Source organism: Nuphar pumila, chromosome 1 (assembly GCF_984573655.1).
Source record: "Nuphar pumila chromosome 1, dmNupPumi1.hap1.1, whole genome shotgun sequence".
In the NCBI taxonomy this organism is placed as follows: Eukaryota; Viridiplantae; Streptophyta; class Magnoliopsida; order Nymphaeales; family Nymphaeaceae; genus Nuphar; species Nuphar pumila.
Genome location: NC_143249.1, coordinates 48,645,512 through 48,667,586, shown reverse-complemented (window position 1 = coordinate 48,667,586; position 22,075 = coordinate 48,645,512). Strand labels below are relative to the sequence as shown.

Here is a 22,075-nt window from a genome sequence, read left to right as displayed (position 1 = left end):
TTTTAACTTTTAAGTCATTTTGACGATTGCTTGAATCCTGATTCCTGATCAGATTGACTGGATCACTTTTATTATTCTTTTACTGTTGGATATATATGGATTATTGATTTATTGTTTTCAATTTCAAAGTCAATGAAAAACATGTTCTGCTTCCACAAGTTGTCTTATGGTTTCATTATGGTGTTTGATCTTGCAGACTTTTAGAATCTATTCTCTCCTTGATCTCTTGAAGTGATTTTGCTTTATGTGAATTCTGAACTTACATGTTGATCAAGTGAACCAAGCATGATAAAAGAAACAAAACAAAAGAGATACTTATAAGTATCCTATATTATAGGAAAATTCTTGAATTCATATTATAAAAACATATTATACAAAATGTATACCAAGCATGATTGAGCTTATCATCCCTATTAAGTATGAATTCTTTGATATACTAAGCGTGGGCACACCCAAGCTCGGCTCATTTACTCTATCAGAAGAGTGGGGCAACTAGTATGCTGCAGCTAGTTGTTTAAAATTTTAAATAAATATCATTATTGCTAGTAACAGTCGGCCAATATGAATTTTGTTTTTCTTCGTTGTTATGTTATCTTATTTTGGCATTTTTTCATAAATGCAAACTTTTGAAAGAACTTTTTTTTTTTTAAATTTTGTTTGCTTTATCATAGTATATTATAGAATCATAAATCTTTCACCTCCTTAAATGATGTTTATTTATTTGTTTTAGTAATTGGTAAATTATGAGTAATGATTTGTGTTCTTCACTCTCCATTATTTACTGTTAATAATAGCTTTTTTAAAGTGTTTTAGGTTGATTCTGATACTTTTATGATGCAGATATATTTGCATGTTCTTTGCTTCATTAATGACCATCTCAAGCTATGATCACGATAATTCTGATGACGATGACGATTCTTTGAACAATTTGGAGCATGAATCATCTAGTGGTGTTGGGAAGGGCAAGAAGAGGTCTTCTGCTTGTCCATATCAGTTTGAGGACCGAAACGAAAATTGTTTTGATGAGAAAGATGAAGAAGAATATGACTTGGATGACTACTATTCTGAAGATGACCAAGATGATGAACCACCTAGCATGCATAAAACAACAGTGCTATGGCGCCATGTATTGAAACAAAAGAAGAGTGGGCAAGGAAAGCAAGGTGGAACCCAAATTTTTATGTGCAGGCACTGCAAAAATATTTATCATGGGTCATATACTCGAGTTTTTGCACATCTCATGGGATCTCCAAAGGGACAAAGTGTTGGGATTTCCTTTTGCCCTGAAGTTGCAAAAAATGCAGAATTGGCAAAAAAAATTAAGAGGCAAGTTCGTCGAGTGGAGGTTTCATCAAGTGCATTTGAGTTGAGGAGATCAAGAATTGATACTCCGAAGAAGCCTATTAGTATGACTACATCATCTAGTGGAAGCCGAAAAACAGTTGATATTCGTGATACCTTTAAAAAGGTAGAAAGAGATGATGTAGATCACAAAATTATCAGATTTTTGTGTGCAAATGGCATACCTTTCAATGTGCTTCGATCACCACATTGGGAAGAGATGATATCTGCAGTTAGTAAAGTGCTCGGATATAAACCCCCATCATATGAAAAAGGGCGAACAACGTTGCTTGACAGTGAGAAAGAGTATGTTCACCGGGAGTTAAATGAATTTCGAGAAAAGTTTGAGGAGTTTGGAGTTTCCATTGTCTTAGACGGTTGGACAAATATCAAGAACAAACACTTGATAAATATACTTGCCTCAAACTGTTTTGGCTCGATGTTCTTATATGCAAGCGATTTTTCTAATGTGCAACAGTCAGCTGCAAACATTGCCGAGTTTTTGAAGACGGGATTTAAACTTGTGGGGCCTTCTAATGTAGTGCAAGTGATTACAGACAATGCAGCAAATTGCAAGTTAGCAGGTGAAGAATTAAAACAAACGTACAAGTATATTTTTTGGTCACCTTGTGTTGTGCACACACTTAATTTGATCTTCAAGGATTTGGCACATGAGTTTCATTGGTTGGGAGAAACATATTTGCAGAGTAAAAAAATTGTGAAGTATATCACAAATCATTCAAAAGCACTAGCAATCTTTAGAAGCAATGAAAAATTAGAATTAATAAAGATTGCAAAAACAAGGTTTGCTTCACATTATACTACTTTGAAACGCTTGCTTGATGTGAGGGAGAGCTTAAGGCTCACAGTAATTTCAGATAGATGGAGCGATTGGAAGCAATCATGCACGGATGAAATTATGAAAAAAGGGTTGTTACAACAGAAACAAATGTTCTTGATGAAGAATATTGGGATTCTGTACGTTTAGCATTATTGATTACAAAACCCATCTATAAGATGATTAAATTTTGTGATCAGGAAGGCCCTATAATTGGTGAAGTGTATGAAGGCATGGACAACATATTGGGAGAAATCAAAGACAATCTAAAAGGACAACCAGATTTATATGAAAAGATTCATAAGATTGTCTCAAATAGATGGGATAGAATGAATGTGCCTCTCCATAGTCTAGCCCACATGCTTACTCCAAAATATTACGAGTCGGAGTATCTCAAAATCCCAGCAGCAGGAGGGGTCAAACGAGTTTCTCCTGGTAAAAATTTAATTCTATCTATTTAATAAAGTTTAAAGTTAAATGATTTAATTATTTTATTATTTCATTTGCATTTCTCTTGTTATAGTTACTTAACATTTTTTTTTTGCAGAAAAGGATAATGATATCTTAGACGGTGCAATGCTTGCGCTTGAAGTCATATCTTCTGGAAATGAAGAGTTATCTACACTTTATAGGTCACAACTTGTGGCTTTTGCATCAAGAAGTGGAAGATTTAGCCGAAATGCAGCACGAATAGATGCACTGAATCCTACAATGTCAATGCTTAATTGGTGGTGATACATCAGAGTTGAGAGCATTAGCCATTAAGGTTTTATCTCAACCTATTAGCACATCTTCTGCAGAAAGAGTGTGGAGCACCTATAGTTACATTCACAATGTTAAAAGAAATAGGCTCAATGAAGATCGTGCTGATACCTTAGTGTATATTCATTCCAATCTTCGATTGATTGACAGGTATAATTAAACTGTGTTGTACTTTTGTTTTGGTATTTTTTTTTCTCTTTTTTTATCATTTATTGTTTATTAGCGTTCATATTTTATATTCTTGTTATAAAAGGTGCAACAATCGCTATAAAGAAGGGCCTAGTCGAAAATGGGATATCAATCCAGAACTTCTTATTGTAGAAGAAAATACGTTGAGATTAGAGGATATGCGATGGAGAGATTTGGATGATAGTGCACAACAATCAAGCACTATTTCCAAATCCAAACATAAAGATGCATAACCAAGAGCTCCATTACCTCCAATAATTATACGTACAAATGAAGTTGAAGATGATACAAATCAATCCATCAGAGCTAGTAGAACTGCAGATATACAAGAGCGACCATCAGTTCCTCATGGTCGGATTGATCGTTTCTTTAGCCGAAGACCTAGGCAAGGTATATTGATATTGTGTTTTTTATATTTTAAATTATGGTTTTTGAACATTTTAACTTTTTAACGTATTCATTATAGGAAATGAAGGAAGGAGCAGAAGACATGGTCGTGGAGGACAAGATGCACATGATGATGCAGAAAGTTCGCGATCTATTGCTGATTTGAAGGGGAAGAGAAAGATGACAGATTAATGAACTCTTGAATTATTATTTTTTTTATGATGTAATTGGAGTAGTCCAACTTAAAAACTTTTATGTTACTTTTTTGTCATGGTCTTATAATATTTTTTTGGTATACTTTTATTTTGAATCTTGCATGATGAAGTGAAGTAGTGGATTATGTTAATTTTAAGGTTAGACTTAGAGTTTAGAACTTTGTAGCTTATAATTTACAATTTAGAAATTTATAGCTTCTTAGGTCGCTTCCGGTTCGCTTCCTATGTCGCTTCCGAGACACTTCCTATGTCGCTTCCGAGACGCTTCCCGGTTCGCTCCTAAGTGGTCCCACGCTTCCCGCTTCCTAAATTTTTGAAAGTGCCTCGCTTCCCGCTTCCGCTTCCCGTATCGCTTCCCGCTCCCGCTTCCTCGACTGGCAACTCTGTGAAGAACCAACTGACTTCTCATCCTTGGGCATTACGCCCTCACCCTCAGTGGAAGTTGCATATGCACCACCATACTTTTTCTTGAGAATGAGACACTAATTTTTCATATGACCAAAGCCCTTGCAATAGTAACACTGAACAAAACTAAGGTCACCTCTTTCACCATATCCCATCTCTCCTCGTCCTCCAGACCTACCTCTACCTCTTTCATTCAACTTCACTAGAATAATTTGAATTACCTCTTTCTCCATAATTCATAACAACCCCCAACTGCACAATATTGTAACGACCCCAACTCATACATAAGAAAATGTAGAAAATATTTTTTTTTTATACAAGTGAGGAAACATTCCCAAAGGCTCGGGGCCTTACAGTTAAACACCACCACCACCACCACAAGGGATCTTATACTCATCTTTCATATCAAACCAAAATCAAACCAGACTTTATTTATTCAAATGTAAAGAGTCTGAGACATAAGTAAATGAAAGTAAAGAAAGCAAAAGAAAGACAAAAAGAAAAAACCACGCCATCCAAAGAATCTGTCATGTAGTCGTGTGGTCCCCTCGTGACTCTTCTCAGAAGCAGGTCACCCCACTAGACATCTGAGACTGCGAAAAATACAAAAAGTAGGGTATCGGAATTCAAAAAATCTTGCGTACAGGTCTCTCTAATGAATCAAATAAGCATAAAGAACACATATAAGATTCATGCAATAATTTAGATGAATGCATTTATGACAAATTTGTAATTCAATTAATCATTTATGCAATAGAGAACAATAGTTAAACATGAGGGACAATTCAATAATCAATAGGAACCACAAGTAAAGCAATATAGACATTTAGCATGCAGTTGAGAAGAAACATCATGCATTCATCAATATATCACAATTAAGAGAACAAGTAAATATACATAATCTAATGCATAGCAGGAGTATGCATGATTTCAATGCACATGTATGAACACATTATTATCTTTAGTCAATTTTTCCTTTTCATATACATGTTCTTATTAAATGCACACAATTTAAGTTTCTCTTTTTAATTACCGTTGCCCGCGAATACACCAAACGGGTAAAATCTTCGAGATCAAGTTAGGTTCCCAGGGTAGCTTAGCACACAATTTGTATTTTATTATTGGGTTTCAAACTTAGCCCTCGACCGAAACAGTCTTCGCAACATTAGACTACCCATCTAATGTTAGGGACACCAGGGACCACCCATCAATAAGTGTCACTTTTCTTGGTATACCAAAACAACAGTTGTGTCTACACACCACCCCAGGTAAAGTGGCAGACTCTCCTTAAAACCGTAGCCAGAAGAAGAACCTCAATATCAAGTTCAAGGGCAACAACAATGCACACGGAGTTTTAGTATCCTTACGGTTTCCCCAAAACCGCAATATCCAGGATTCTTATACTAAAGAAGGGACATCAAGGAAACATAAATTACATTGTTCTTTACTTTTTTCTATCTTGTTATTAATTCATCTTTTTCACTTTGCAATTCAACGTGCAGAATTAATAACATAAGCTTGCAAATCAGCATGCAAAGCCCTTCACGGGACCACAACCCGTGGCATCATGGGACAGTACAATAAAAACAATAATATCACATTTGATTTTTGCAATGCATTTAACAATTAAAACAAAGAGCAACACATGCTCAAGGCTCACATAGCCAGGATGATCCATTTGATCTTCAATGCATACATATACAAAAATCATAAATAGCATGCCGATATGCATTCTTTTTACATGCTTTTCAATGCACCTTCAAGTATACAAACTTACAGATGTGTATGAATAACATACATATTCATGTGCATGAATTCACAACTTTATTTTAATTGCATGTTTTCATTCAAGAGAGCCAAATTTAAAAGAGGAATGAGCATTCCTATGTCTGCAAACCATGCATCAACTCATGTACTCACATATGTACTTAAATTAACCTACATGTAGCACAATGTTGAAGGAAGTCACGTCAAGTTAAGCACATGAAAATCTTTTATTCCCAGCATGATTCAAAACCCCAAATAGGCCGCAACGCATATATGATCAATATAAATTTTTCCAGGCCTGCTGGACTTACTTTGCTAGACTTAAAAACAATTCTTCGTTTAGGGCCTATTGGGTTTCACTCGGCTGGCTGTCAGCCCGACAGCCAGCAATATGGTAAAAAATAAATCCTTAGTTTTTTTTTTTCGTAACGCCCACTTACCCAGCCGAGTCCACTCGGCTGGGCCTATATGGCCCGACATGCCTGTCAACCCGGTATGGAGACTATCCAGGTCATAGCCAAAAGAAAAAAAAAACAGATTGTAAAATTTCTGTTTTAACACCCAATTTTTTTTTTTTTTGCACCACTGAGCCTGCCCACAGGGGCAGGTCTGGCCAGACCACAAGGCTTATAGAATTTTTTTTTTTGAAGAATAAGATGCAGCCCTCAGGTCCAAGTCAGGCCTATCAGAACAGGCCTGATGAGGCCCGACTGCACCTGGCCTAATCCGGCAGATCATGCCAGGCCAGCTGAACATGTTCAGCTGGTCTTGGCAAGCCTATTACGGCTCTGTTGGGTCCAGCCAGATCTGGCTAGACAGCAAAAACTCTCAATTTGTAATAGGGGAAATATACCCAGAATTGTTTTTTTTAACAGTAGTATATGAAATGTGCTTACCCTTATGCACATGCCTTCTCAGTTGCATGAAACTACATATTCCATCATTCAAAATGAACATGATCCAAGGCATATATCAATTTACAATTCACGTACAAGTGTATGTGCCAATACGCAATTTAAGAACTCATATAGATTCGGATTGCTCACGATAGAATTTATGCTTAAACAAAATTTATGTCTCACAAAATTACATGCATTCAACGACAATTATAGAGGCATAAGCATATTAACACTCCATGTATTTTCAGATTCACATTACACTATTTCTTTTTATGATGAATCCATGCATATGAAGCACTCTATCACATGAATACATGCATATAGCAGTCCATAACATGTATCATCCACGGAAATCAATACCTATCAAAAGAAACCTTTACCTAAGCACATCTACTACCAATAAAAATTCTGTTTTAGCATATACAATTTTTTTTTTCATGAAAAAATGAAAATAATCAAGAGTACAACCACGGAGAAAGATCCATGCATCATCCTCCATGTGTTTTTGCAAAAACATAGCTAAACACTTTGTCCATGGATTTTCATCAAATTATTGCATGAAAATCCAATCCATATCAATTTCTCACTTGATTCAAGAGAGAAAACCCATACCATGAATAAAAAATTGAAGAAAATCAATGGTGGAAGTTGAAAAACGTGGGTAAATGGTTGGAGATGGTCCAAACTCCTCCTCTTCTTCCTCCTTTTTCTCTCTCTTCCTTTATCTCTCCTTTTTTTTACTTCTCTTTCCCTTTTCTCTCTCTCTCTTTTGTGGTCTTTTTATAGGCCCTATAGGGGAAGACACCCCCCCCCCTTTCTCCAACCCATCTAAAAGGTCCGGAGAGAGAGAACTCTCAAAAATTAAAACTCTTTTATACGATTTTTCCAAAAATTTTAAAACTCTTCAAGTTTGACTTTTTAAAATTTTGTTAAAAAAGAACTCTTAGTCTCTCAAATCCTCTTGAATTCTTCCTTAGGTATTTAAAGGCGCTTTCAAGAGTCCTAAACAAACCCTAAAATAAATTTTCGGAATTGCATTAAATTAATTAATTATTTATTTAATTAATTAATATTAAATTATAAATGAATTTCTAAAAGTTTCCAAAAATTACTAAATTAATGTGGGAGGCTTATTAACATAAATAAACCCCGATTTAAAGGTTTTTGATGAATTTATAGTTACAAAAATCATTGGGTATGGATTTGGATCTGGATCCAAGATCCAAATCCATATCTGAAATCCAAATGGGTTTTAAACTGGATCAAATCCAAATTAATATGGGTCTAGGATAGGGTCAAAATCCATATTAATTTGGATCAAATCCCTCAGATCCGGTCCGATCCGATCCAAGTCCGGATCTGAATCGACAAACTGCTCAATTTTTGAAAAAATGCAATTTTCGGCCCAACCGTAGCCCGAATCGAGAAAAATAAAATATTGTTGCGCTTAAAATTCTAAAACGCATCCAACGACATATTACACAAATATCAAATTCCGAATTTCACTCGAAAATAAACTGAATTTTGCTCGAATTTCGCTTGCATTTAAAGGTCGAAAATAAAACTTTTTCTCACATTTTAAGTGGCTCGTTTAGACCTAGATGATGAGACCTAGGCCAAGCCTAGACTCAAAAGCATCGATTAAAAATCGAGGTTCAAAAGATTTTTCTTATATACTTAGCCAAATTTTCAAAAAAATCTAAAAATGACCAAATATGAAAATACGTGATATTACAAATACTATGTAGCTGCACTGAAGAACTACAACAAACCAAAGTCCAAGATAAAGAATACAACAGTACACCAACACAAATTCCAATATGCAAACAATTATTTCCACCAAGAACCTTGCAGACAGCCCCTATCAAACAGGAATGAATACTAAAAATAAAACAAAATCACTCTGGTAGAACCCAAGCCTGACCAAATCTATACAATGTGGTTTACAAATTCAACTCTGCTGCAAAATAAATCCAACTACAACAGTCAAGCTAGGCTATAACGTCTCTACTGCTAATTTCACTACTAGTGTTAAGTTGTACATGTATATATATATATATATATTTTCATATATATATATATATATATATATATTTGTTTTATATTGTACGTATATATATATTATTTATAGTGATATAATAGATAAATATCTTCTAGGGGTATTTCCATCTTTTTGCTAGTCATGTAATAGGTTATGCACATTAGGGGCGCAATAGTCTTTTATTTATTTTTTGTACAAACTAGATATTTAGTTTGTAGTTGAGGGCATAGTGGTCAAAGACACAGAGTTGTTGGGACCTCCCCAACGGCTCCATTTCTAGCTGTTGGGGAGTGTCCCAAGGGCTCTATGGCTCTGTGTGTATAAATAGGGTGTTACCCCTCTTTGTAACTCAATGCTTCTCTTAAGCATTTATGTTCAATAAAGATGAATATTTTTATATTTTGTGTTTTTCTATTTAGTTTCTTAATGTCTTATATGCACTTAGTGCTTATATTGTTGCCCTTTGTTGGCTATTGTTTTGTCTTATGTGGTCTTGTGTTGGTGATCTTGTAAGCTCTTAATGGCATTGGTTTGTACTTATGCACTTTTGTGATCATCATCTTGTAAAGCCCTTAGAGGCATTTTTTTGTATTTTCCGCTATTTCATTACATGGTATCTAACTCAAGAATTTCTTATTGGCATTTTGACTCTTTTGGGTCTTGGGATTCTTTGGTTCGAGTTTGTACTTCATGAATGATTGTGACTTGGATTCAAGGGAAAACTAGACCTGATATGTATCTTATATCTTTAAATATTTCGTGTTATCCTTTTCATACATTGTGCATAAAGAAGCACTTATTTTATTTAATCTTTAAATATATATATATATATGAACCAAATATATATTTATGAAAACACACACACATATCTATATATATACACACAAATACAACTTAACAACTAGAAGCATTGAAAACACTTCAACAAACACCGAAACACAATCAAACAACACGATATGCCTTGCAGCCACCACAAATACAGGTGTGCATTGATAAAAAGTCCAGTCACAAGACTCACATCAGCCAAAACAAGTGATAACAGCAAAAACACTGTTACTGCCACATCAAAAGCATGACACAACTCCTCCAAATCACCACATGAAGCAACCAGACCACTTCTATCAGCTTCCTAGGGTGAAAACAACCTGGTTATACCCTTTTTAAGTGAGAAAAAACCATCAGTTAGGTCAAAAGAAGCCAAAAACGCAATAACAAGGTTATTGCTACAAAGAGGAACGTCAAAATCACTATGAATCTGCTCCCAAATCACCACATTAGGTCACCAGGCCACTTCTAAAAGTCTTCTAGGGTCAAAATGACTTGATTACAGTCCTTTAAGAGGATTCAAAACCACTTATTTGCTCACAATCAACAAAATCCCCAAATCTGGACCCTTTCTAGGTGCATTTTTCAGAAATACTTGAAAAATCACAGAAATTTCAAATCTCCACCAAATAATCTGATTCTTGTTTGGGTCAGCTTCTAAAATCAAGATCAATCTAAGGTTATCTCAAGAGAGATGCATCTGCCACTCGTGAATCAATGTTGACATCAACAACACACTTCCTAAGACCGAATATCGATGACCAAGATGGAGTCCATGTCATGAAACACTAGTGCAAAGAATAATGTCACAACGTTACTATAAGAAATGCTCAAGCATACAAACAAAAAGCCACTAATGGGCAAAAAATACAATAAGCCATAAGGGGCCAAGTGATAAGCACACACAATATGAGAGATACTTAAAAATAGTCTTTATTGAAAAATGCTTCAAAGAGCATTACAAATGAGTGGGGGCAAGAACCCCTATTTATACAAATATTGGAAGCAAAGGGGCTCCCATAGAGTGGTTGGCAGCCCCCCCAACAGTCCCAACGGTCACATTTGTGACCGTTGGGGAGGATCCCAACAGCTCTTATGAGGGTCCATTCAAATGTTTTAATAAAAATAAAAGAGAAAAAACAAAAAACAAACATGAGCAATGTATAACCAGGTAATAGACAAATATGTTAGAGATTCAATTAATTGATGATAAGGAGTGGGGTCTTCTAAACGAGCTATATCATTGGCTCTCATCGTAGCATTTATCACTTCTAGAGTCTTCACATTTTTTTCGTGGGTTAATCTAGATTTAGCAATAATATCTGATGCAAGCTTCATTTGAGAAAGAACATATCATCTAGGAAAATATGCAACTTGATGGGATGAAGCAAAGACCACAAACATAGCATATAGTTAAGTAGGCTGAAGATTTAGACCTAGCATGAATGAAGCCATACTGTGCAAATAATAGTCAGCTGACATCTAAGACATAAAAGATTGGACCAAGGTGTCAGTTGACTTCACTTTGAGGCTCAATCCTGGTAGCTTTATGCTAGATGAAAATAAACACTAAGATTAACCAAATTATCAACAAACTCAGGTGTGAGCCACTAATGATGAAAAGAAAAAATTGTTCAAATCTTAATGTAGTGTAATGAAAAGAGGCGGAAGCACCAATAGAGCAAAAGTCACTCTTTAAGAGTGACTACTAGAACCAAGAACACAAACACCCAATGTGCACACACAAAACTCACAAATATAGAAAATGACTTAAAATCATAAGTTGAATGTTATTGAAGAAAGGAAGAGAAGGGTGTAAAAACCCATACATTTACAAGGGGGAACCTCCTCTTTATATAGAGGAGGGAAGCACTAAAGGGGAACCATAAAGGGGGCTCCCTTCTAGTCGTTGGGAGCCCCAACGGTCATAAATATGACTGTTGGGGCCCCAACGACTAGATGGGTGGGGCCCCTTTATGATTCCAAAAAGCAAAAGACAAAAAATAAAAAAGAAAAAGGAAAAAGGGAAAAAAGGGAAAAAGGTAAAAAAGAAAAAGGTACATTTGGAATTACCAAAACACCCCTATCGGGTTTTTGGTTTATACAAAAAATAAAAAGGCTATATTATGTATATATACATATATACGTATATATACTTATATATATATATATATACGAATGTATATATATATAAGTATATGTATATATATATATATTTATATATACATAATTTAACACGCCCCCTCAAACTTTACGGGGAGAAGACCGAAAGTTTGCCAAGAAGAAACATGAATCGTGGAGTTGTGAGCGCCTTGGTGAAGAAGTCAGCCAGTTGATACTCTGAAGTGACATATGGCAATGTGATGGTCCCTTTGAGATACTCGTCTCGAACATAATGACAATCCATTTCGATATGCTTGGTCCGCTCATGAAAGGTGTGATTGCTGGCAATGTATATCGCACTCTTGTTATCACAATAGAGCTTGGTGGGAGTGGAAATGGGAACGCCCATGTCGCCAAGAAGACTTCTGAGCCACACAATTTCCATAGTTGTCATCGCCATAGCCCGATATTCAGCTTCTGTAGATGATAATGAGACCTTCTGCTACTTCTTGCATCTCCACGAGATGAGAGATTCACCTAAAAAAATGCACAAACTCGTAATTGAGATACGATCATTGGGATTACCTCCCCAGTCAGCATCAGTAAAAGCAGTCAATTCAAGAGATGAGGAAGAGGATAAGAAGAGTCCCTTAGAGATGGTATTTTTGATATATCGCACAATTCTCATTACAGCCGCCATATGAACCGTAGTAGGTGCGTGCTGGAACTGGCTTGCTGCATGAACTGCATGAGCAATGTCTGGACGGGTAATGGATAGATAGGTGAGGGATCCAATTAATTGACGGTAGGGTGTTGGATCTTCAAGAAGAACACCATCTTCAAGTCTTAGTTTTGAATTGATAACTTCGGGAGTCTCAACTTTCTTTTCATCAGATATTCCTGATTTGGTACAAATTTCTGCAGCTAACTTCATTTGAGATAAGATGTATCCTCGCGCGAAATAAGCCACTTCAATTCCTAAAAAATATCTCAAATAATCAAGATTAGACATATCAAAAGTATCTTTTAACATAGACTTAATATCATTTACTCCCTTTTTATCATTCTCAGTGATGATCATATCATCAACATACAGCAGAAGCATAATAATGGAGTCACCTGTCCTTTTAACAAAAAGTGCAGTGTCAGTATAGCAAGATAAAAAACCTAAATTGATTAATACATTACTAAACCTGTCATACCAAGCTTTAGGAGCTTGCTTAAGTCCATATAAAGCCTTTTTTAATTTTAAAACTTTTCCATTTAAATTCATACCTGGAGGCGGTTCCATATAGACTTCTTCATTTAAATTACCATTCAAGAAGGCATTCTTAACATCAAGTTGAAAGATTGACTATTTTTTAACAGAAGCTATAGCAATAAGGGCTCGAACACTAGTCATTCGAGCAACTGGGGCAAAAGTTTCATCATAGTCTACCCCATACTCTTGGGCATATCATTTGGCTACCAACCTAGCCTTATATCTTTCTAATAAGCCATCACTCTTAGTTTTAACTTTAAACACCCATCTACATCCAATAGGTTTCTTGCCATTGGGAGGATCAATGATTTCCCAAGTTTACGCCTTTTTAAGGGCATTAAGTTCAAGTTCCATAGCTTCATTCCAATGAGCATATTGTTTAGCATCATTGTAATGAGATGGTTCATGAAAGGAGTGAAGAGCAAGTAGGCATGCTCGATAGTTAGGAGAAAAAGAGTCATAAGAAACAAATCTATTTGGTATCTTGGGAATGCGATTTGATCTTCTTTGAGAGGTCTCTTCTATCAACTCACTTTGAGAAAATCTTTCAAGGGCACAAGGAGGATTTCTTTCATGCCTTCTAGAGTAGACTTGTATTTGTCTTGAAGCATTTTCTTCTAAGTTTTGATCATTATTTGGATGTTCAACAAGATCTTCATTAAGAGGTTCACTAGGATCAATATAATCATCTATGATGTTTTCTTGAGGTAACAAGTCAAATAAGAAGGAATAGTCAACATTTTGACTTGGTTGATGCGAAAAACCGTTTTCTTCTTCAAGGAATGTGACATCTTTTGAGATATAAAGTTTATTTTTAAGTATGTCAAAACATCGATATCCTTTTTGTTTTTCGCCATATCCCAAGAAAATACATTCAATAGCCCTAGGGGAAAGTTTATCATTTTTGCGAGTTAAAACAAAGCATTTACATCCAAAAATTATTAATCTTTTATAATCGGGAGACATATTGTAAAGTTTTTCAAATGGAGAAAGATTTTTCAAGGAGGATGAAGGGATTCTATTGATGAGATATGTTGAAGTTAGAACCGCTTCGGCCCAAAAGGATTTTGGGATATTTTTTGAAATCAATAATGTTCTTGTAGTTTCTATTATGTGCCTATGCTTTCTTTCCGCAAGACCATTTTGTTGCGGAGTGTTGAAACAAGAACGTTGATGACAAATTCCATTTTCTTTTAAGTAGCTTTGAAAATCATTAGACATATATTCACCTCCCGAATCGGACCTAAGGATAGATAGATTTCCCAAAAATTGATTTTTAACCATTGCATGAAATTCTTTAAAGAAGGAGAAGACTTCGGATTTGCGATTTAGGAAGTATATCCACGTAAATCGAGTGAAGTCATCAATAAAGACCACATAATACGAAATACCTCCTTTAGATAAAATAGGGGAGGGTCCCCATACATCGGAATAAACAAGTTCAAATGGCCGAGTGGTAAAGTAACTTCTTTGAGGAAATGGAGTAGCTTTAGATTTCTCAAAAATGCAATCTTTACAAGTCATGTGATTGTCTTTACAAGTATTGTTCAAAAAAGGGAAAAGAGACATTTTTACAAAATTTAGATGACCAAGTCTCTCATGCCAAATACCAATACTTTTGTCTTTAACAAGATTGCAAGACGACTTAGATGAAAGCGTCAAAAAGTCCATAAAATAGAGATCACCCCTTTTATGGCCTTGCCCAATCAGCTTCCCTGACTGGAGATCCTGCATGGTGCAATCTTTAGGTGAGAAAGAGACTTGGCATCCATGATCAGTGATTTGGGAAACGGAAAAGAGATTTAAATTAATTTTCGGAACGATTCTTACTTTAGGAACGAAAAAGTTTTGAGAGTTTTTGAAGTCAAGTGTTCCAATACTTTCAATTTTTAATGACGTTCCATCGGCCGTTGAAACATAGGAGGATATGGATTCGGAAGAAACATTTGAAAGAGAGTTTTTATGAGATGTCATATGAAAAGAAGCACCAGGGTCTAGAATCCACATACCTGGAGGTGATGAAGAGTAGGCGATGGCGGCTCCGGATGTTGAAGGAGAAGACTTGAGAAGGTGTTGGAGAGCTTCAGAGATATGATTAAGAGTTTCTTTGATATCTCCTTCTTTGGTACTTTCTTCCTTCTTTGGAAAACTTTCTCCAACCGCGGCAACCTTTCCTTTGAGCTTTGGAAAAATCGGTCTAATGTGCCCCGGTTCATTACAATAGTGGCATATAATTCCCTTTCTAGGCCCATTGTTATTTTTGTTAAAGTGGGGAGGTCTATATGCTTTAACATTCGATCCGGGCCTAGTAACGGCCAAAACTTCATCACTTCTAATGCTCAAGCCAAGTCGAGTTTCTTCTTGACATATCTCGGCAAGGGCATCTTCAATAGGAAGGGTTTTGCTTCTATGGAGAAGAGATGCCCTCACTTGTTCAAATTCTGGGCGAAGGCCATGAAGGAATTGAAAAAAGTGCTCCTTTTCAATTTGTTCCCTTCTTAGCTCAATATCTTGTGGAGCAACCCATTTAGGCTCAAGAAGGGCAAGCTCATCCCAAAGAGGAGTAAGAGAGCTAAAATAGTCCCGGACACTCATATCCATTTGTTTGGTGGAACTGATTTTTTCTTGACAAAAAATTTGTGGAGCAAGATCCTTTTGGGTATACATACCCTTAAGGAAAAACCAAGCTTCATTAGCCCTTTTAAATTTGGCAATATTAGCACAATTTTTAAGGTCTACATTGTTCATAAACCATGCCAAAATTTTGGCATGGTTACTTTCCCAATCCTCAATTTTGGATTGATGTTCATTAATGGCTTTGATGCGCTTATCGACATCTAAAGCTTTTTCAACTTCATTTTCAATTTTTGTAAGAACAAGAGAGGGTTCGGGAGTAGTTCCCATAACAAAGCCCCAAAGTTTCTTACCTCTTAGATGATTTTCCATAGCGGAGGCCCACATGAGATAGTTGGACCCATTTAGCTTAAAAGAAAGCTCCACTCTAGAGTCACGTTCCATCGGCACCAAATATACTTCCTTCCTTCAAAACTTTGAGAGGCACGCGTTCCAAGGTGACAAAAGAAAAAGCCCAATCACCAACCGAGCTCTGATACCATGTAATGAAAAGAGGCGGAAGCACCAATAGAGCAAAAGTCACTCTTTAAGAGTGACTACTAGAACCAAGAACACAAACACCCAATTTGCACACACAAAACTCACAAATATAGAAAATGACTTAAAGTCATAAGTTGGATGTTATTGAAGAAAGGAAGAGAAGGGTATAAAAACCCATACATTTACAAGGGGGAACCTCCTCTTTATATAGAGGAGGGAAGCACTAAAGGGGAACCATAAAGGGGGCTCCCTTCTAGTCGTTGGGAGCCCCAACGGTCATAAATATGACTGTTGGGGCCCCCAACGACTAGATGGGTGGGGCCCCTTTATGATTCCAAAAAGCAAAAGACAAAAAATAAAAAAGAAAAAGGAAAAAGGGAAAAAAGGGAAAAAGGTAAAAAAGAAAAAGGTACATTTGGAATTACCAAAACACCCCTATCGGGTTTTTGGTTTATACAAAAAATAAAAAGGCTATATTATGTATATATACATATATACGTATATATACTTATATATATATACGAATATATATATATATAAGTATATGTATATATATATTTATATATACATAATTTAACATGTAGCATAGCGTAACTTACAATAAAACAACAGATAAAACTAAGCATCAAGAGGTAGAATATATAATATGATTAAATATTTAGTAAATAAAAATTAAGTATGAAAAATAAATAACATAATGGAAAAGAACAAGTAACCAGCGACTATGATTTTACTTAACTGCATCAAGTTTTCATATATTTCCTCAGAACAACTGTACAGAAATAACCACCGAAGGAGAGATCAAGCTGGAGGTGAACAAGAAAGAATAGGAAATTCTAGAGAACCACTACATTTGGAAAGTCAAATCCTCAAAGCCATAACCTATCTCCTCTGCCACCTTTAATTCGTCTATGAAGCCTCAAAGAATTGTTCTAAACGCTTGAGAAGAAACATATGACTGAAGATTTTTGTTTGCCTCTTTCAGATATAGAAACTGAAAATAAATAACAATAAGCCATTACTTGCACAAGTTCATCATTTACAACTATGCTCTAGTGAAATCAAGTTGGGGATATGAATCAGATGATGATTTTCACTGAAAATCTAGGAGGAATAACCAAGTCAATCATTGTAACGATTTTTTTTCTATAGAGTTGCTGCTTCAATATCAAGAAATTAAAGAGGGCTAAGTGACCTACCTCTAAAATATGAAGCTTGAACAACAATATGGGCCTTCAGAAAAAGCAACTCACAAGTCAATATGGTAAGAAACACAAACTCCAAGAAGAGAGCTGGAGATAAATATTGAAAGGTAAGAATGAAATAATTCTAGTCAAGCAGCAGAAACATCAAATCAACAAATGATGGGAACTCTGGTCTAATTTACCCTATTGACAAATAGGGAAAAAGGAAGAGGATAACTTGCTTTAAATGAGGTAAATGTTCGCCAGGTCCAGTGAAAATTTATTTGGATCCAAGATGTTTGCTTCCAGTAAAAAGAATAGCAACCAGATAAAGTTGTACATAATTTTCCCCCATATAAAATATCTGCATAACCATGAAGTAGCAGAGAAATAAATTATGTATCCGGTAATTCCTCCTTTGGTGAAAGTGTTAGACAAAACATGCAATTTTTTTTTTTGAGGGGTTTGGGGGGGCGGGGGGTTTGAGGGTTGGGGACAAAAGGCACATAAACATCAAATTTACCTCAGGCATATCTTGGCACTTAAAAATGTTCCCATGCTCCTAATTTTGCAAACAACTTGTATCAGCTATTATTGTCCTAAAATGGTTTTGGCCATAAAACTAAATCCAAGATTGCCATCACAATCAACTAAGATTATCATCATAACCAAAATCGACCTAATGGATGCTAAGTGAAGTCTTGGCAATTGACAATTTTGGTTCAATATATATTTGGGTTTCACACCATTAGCTATGATGATGTCGTTCAATGTCAGGGGCATAAAAAATACACTTCAATAATAGTTTCATGAACTTGTTAAGCTGAATAAAATTTGCCACCAGAGTGTTACTTCATTAACAAAGTTAAATGTCTTTCCATTCATTAACCAAATTAGATGTACCATTACATACATATACAAAATTATTGTAAAGACAATCACTTTATAAGTTATATTCTGCTAGTTTTTATTCCAAGTAACAGCATGTGTGCTTCCCACAGCCTGCTACACTGTACTAGAAGGTTCTCATTGTTCAAGAAAGCTAGCCTCCAAAGTTCCAATATCACCCACATAATGCTCTAAATAAATGAAGAGACCCAGTCAATATGAACAACTATGTTAACAGCTCTTTGCCTTGCAAAATACTGATGCACTAGTTATTTACCCAAGACATATTATTGAAGATCAGTAACAAGTGAGTACTCCAAAGGTGTGGAACGTGAGAGAAAACAAACATAACATTAAGCCTCTACCATACTTATCCATTGTTTAGTAAGGAATTCTAATGAACTAAATATTTTTGATGTTTTAATAACCACCCATGAGTCCATGAGAATGTAGTTACCTAGGATGTGGGTTTCCTTTCACAACTTTCTGTCCATATTTCCGCCACCTATAGCCATCGTCTAATAGATCAACTTCACTTGTTGTCTGCACAATGACACGGGGTTCCGTGATTGTTCTATGTGAGGAAGTTGTTTGTGTAACACTGGTGTCGATGCTCCTGTCCAGAGAAAATATCCAGAGGAAAACCTAGCATCAACCACAAAGTGATGGAATCTTGACAACAATTCTTCAAACACAAAAGATATTATCAGCAGGCCAATGAATTGGTTCAGAAGTACTTACCTTCTCTTTGGATCAGGCTCATCCGCGTCATCTGTCCTGGCATCATCACCCACATCCTCACCCTCACTCGATGCAGATGATTGCTCATGTGCTATGTCTTGATCCTTCTTAACCATCAAATGACCATCTATGTTCTGATCTCCCGCATATCCCCGTGTTACCATTTGAGCTTTCCCAACCAAATTCAAGCTCCCATTCATGTCAATTGACCCACCATCTTTTGCACGTTTACTGGGCTGAGGTGGTTGATGGTTGTGCTGGCCTTTGTAGATTATCTCTGTCACCTGGCCATCAAGAGAACTCTCCACCTTTTTCTTAACAGGACAATTAGAATGAGTGCATTTGTAGTAGCTTCTAGGAAATTCACTGCCTTTTACTTGCTTCTGCCCATACTTTCTCCAGTGGTAGCCATCACCTGAAGGCTTATTAACAGCAATCACGTGTGATTGAGATTTCTGATTCAAATGTGACACCTCAGTTGCTTCCGAGGTATTGCTTTTCTCATCTGCATAATTGTGTGGCACCTGTTGAACAGGAGCTGGACTGGCAACATGAACTACCGCATGTGCCAATGGAGAGAGTGATATGGGTGGTTGTGCAGATACATATTCTGCTTGCCGGTGCATCTGGGCCTGGGATTGAACAGCTTGGGCTGTAACATGAGCCAATGCTTGTTGGTGGGAAATTCCGAAAGGGCCCTGAATTTTTCAAATTGATAGATAAACCTAGTGCAGAACATAACAAAGCCACCATTTTTTCTTTTGTTTGAGAGATAGAAATGGTAGCTAACTAAAGCTAAAACAAGACAGGAAGAATGATTCCATGTTATTTATTAGGAAAATGCTACATCCTTTAGTTGTCAACAAGTATCACAATGAAAAAACAACTGCAAATTACATTATTTACATATATAACCAAAAGCAATTATAATTAGAAAAATTTTGCAGTGGTCACACAAAAAAGATGATCTCATGCGGATGAAACCATGCTTAATGATCAGAATTGAACTTCCTAAAAACCATCCAACAGAATCCCAAAGAAAAACTGTCTGTTTCTGTTACAATAGAAAGAGAATATTAAAGACACTAAGTCCCAAACTTTTTAGACAGCCGTTAGCCTTATAGTCTACTTCTCGATTGGAAATCTGCATAAGAAACTTCTAGTCTACTTCTCGATTGGAAATCTGCAAAAGAAAAATACTAGGCACCATGGCCTTCTAGTCTACTTCTCGATTGGAAACATAAAAATAAAAGAAGAGGGAAATTAGAAGAGAAAAGTAAAAGGTTGAGCTTCAATTAGCATCTCTCACACAAAGAACAGCAATTGTATTTTGTAATCAACCAAAAATCTTGGTTTTGACATCTATAACACACACACACACACACACACACACACACACACACACACACACACACACACACACACTAAAAAAAAACGGTAAAATCAACAAATATGTGACTTAACTACTGCGCTAAGAAAAATCAAAGTTAAGAAAGATAAAGGATCCAATTCTATTCCAAACAAGAAAATTCGAATTAAAGCGAGCGTAATCGAATTCATACGCCGCGAGGAAGAGGGAAAAAGCCGCGTAACCAACTAACCTGGCCAGCAGAATGGTGGAAAACGGGCGAATCGAGCAGAGTGGTGGGGCTGAGGCCCGGTGGGATGGTGACGAACGGCGACTGAGGGCCGATGACGGCGAGCCCCAAGGGGTTCCCCAGCTTGAACCTCAATCCTCCCTCTGTACCTCCGCCGTCTCCTTCCCCCTTCCCGGCTAAACCCACCGGCCTGCCGCCGCTGCGGGGAACGGTCAAGGCGTTGGGAGAGGCCATGGCGCCTGCGAGCAGCTGCGAGAAGGAACGGCACTCTGTCTCGGGGTCGTTCTCGGCGAAGAAAGAGGAGACGAGGGTCATGGGGCCGGGGCTAACCTCCCCCTTGAAGAACCCCTCCAGTGAGGGTCTTCCCGGAAGGGTGATCGTCGGCCGAGGAGGAGGAATCGAAGCAGCCAAAGCAGGACCACCACCATCGCTCTCCCCTTGCTTCTCCTTCTCCGCCATCCTCCCCCCAACCACCACCACCACCCCCTTCAAAACCAACCACAAATTCACTATCTTTCGAACCACCACCCCCACCTTATCCTCGTCCTCCTCTGAAACTATAACAGATCACCATCACAAAGATCTTCCACCGTTGATTCCCTCTTCTTATTCTTCTCTCTGAGAGGAGACAAGGGTGAGAGACAACTTCTTTTCTTCTGCTTCTGCTGCTGCTGCGCTAAATGAAATCCAAATTCGGAGGTAATGAAATCCTCTCTCTCTCTCTCTCTCTCTCTCTCTCTCTCTCTCTGGCGGCGTTTGAGAGCAGGCGTGCCATTGACTTTGACATCTAGGCGGTAGTGGTTGGTGGCGGCTGCTCCATGCGCCGAGCCGGATTTTTTGTCTCTCCTTTCTGAGCATTAATTCGGTCACTTGTCAAGACAGTAATTAGGGTTGGAATCACCAAAGATTAAAACCCTGATCTCAATTAAGAAGCATGAGTCCTAGCTAGATCCGATGGATGTAGTAGAGTTGAATCAGCATTGGACTTTTAAGTGATTCTCCTGAATCTGAAGAGAAAAGTTTGAAAACAAGAGCTTTTCACACACACCAAGGGAAGTGACAATCCGGATTTGAAAGAGTGTGATTGTTTAAGTGCCAATCAAATCTGAATATCACTAGGACCACTTTTTTAAGATTCATATCTGAAAATAATGTGCCGGATTGAACGTCCGATTGAAAATCTGAATATCACTAGGATCACTTTTTTAAGATTCATATCTGAAAATAATGTGCCGGATTGAACGTCCGATTGAGGCCCATCCTTTTTGAGATTAATCCAATGACAAAATTCTGGTCATCTCTTGTCAGCTTCGGACATGTTGGGGGCAGTAAAACAAAACGTGTCTGGTTAAGGAGATTATTTAGGGGTGCGTGTTGTGTGAGAGTGCGGGCTGCCCGTTCTTTGACCTGTACGACTTAACTAGACTCTACTGATGGAATCAGCCCTAATACCTGCCCTGCCCTGGGGGATGGGTCCGTCTGTCAGCCGACTCCTGCAGTCCAATCACGTCGAGCCC

General features: G+C 37.0%; 1 protein-coding gene across 4 annotated transcripts in view; it reads right to left on the bottom strand.

Annotated features, from left to right (window-relative positions):
• LOC149848894 (putative WRKY transcription factor 4) overlaps nt 1–21,309 on the bottom strand; it is a 30,701-nt gene extending 9,392 nt beyond the window's left edge. Inside the window, exons 1-5 of one of the 4 annotated variants that reach the window (XR_016430507.1) lie at nt 20,562–21,288; nt 18,961–19,658; nt 18,677–18,835; nt 17,347–17,439; nt 16,887–17,141 (exon numbers count right to left, since the gene is read on the bottom strand). Coding sequence is in view for 1 of the 4 variants with exons in the window: in XM_089997896.1 (XP_089854022.1) it covers nt 18,677–18,835; nt 18,961–19,658; nt 20,562–21,017 (1,313 nt within the window). In the remaining 3 variants the exon portion in view is untranslated. Of the gene's footprint in view, nt 1–16,886; nt 17,142–17,346; nt 17,440–18,676; nt 18,836–18,960; nt 19,659–20,561 lie in introns of all 4 variants that reach the window. The other 3 variants (XR_016430508.1, XR_016430510.1, XM_089997896.1) reach the window with 3 other exon arrangements.
• Nucleotides 21,310–22,075: the final 766 nt, after the last annotated feature.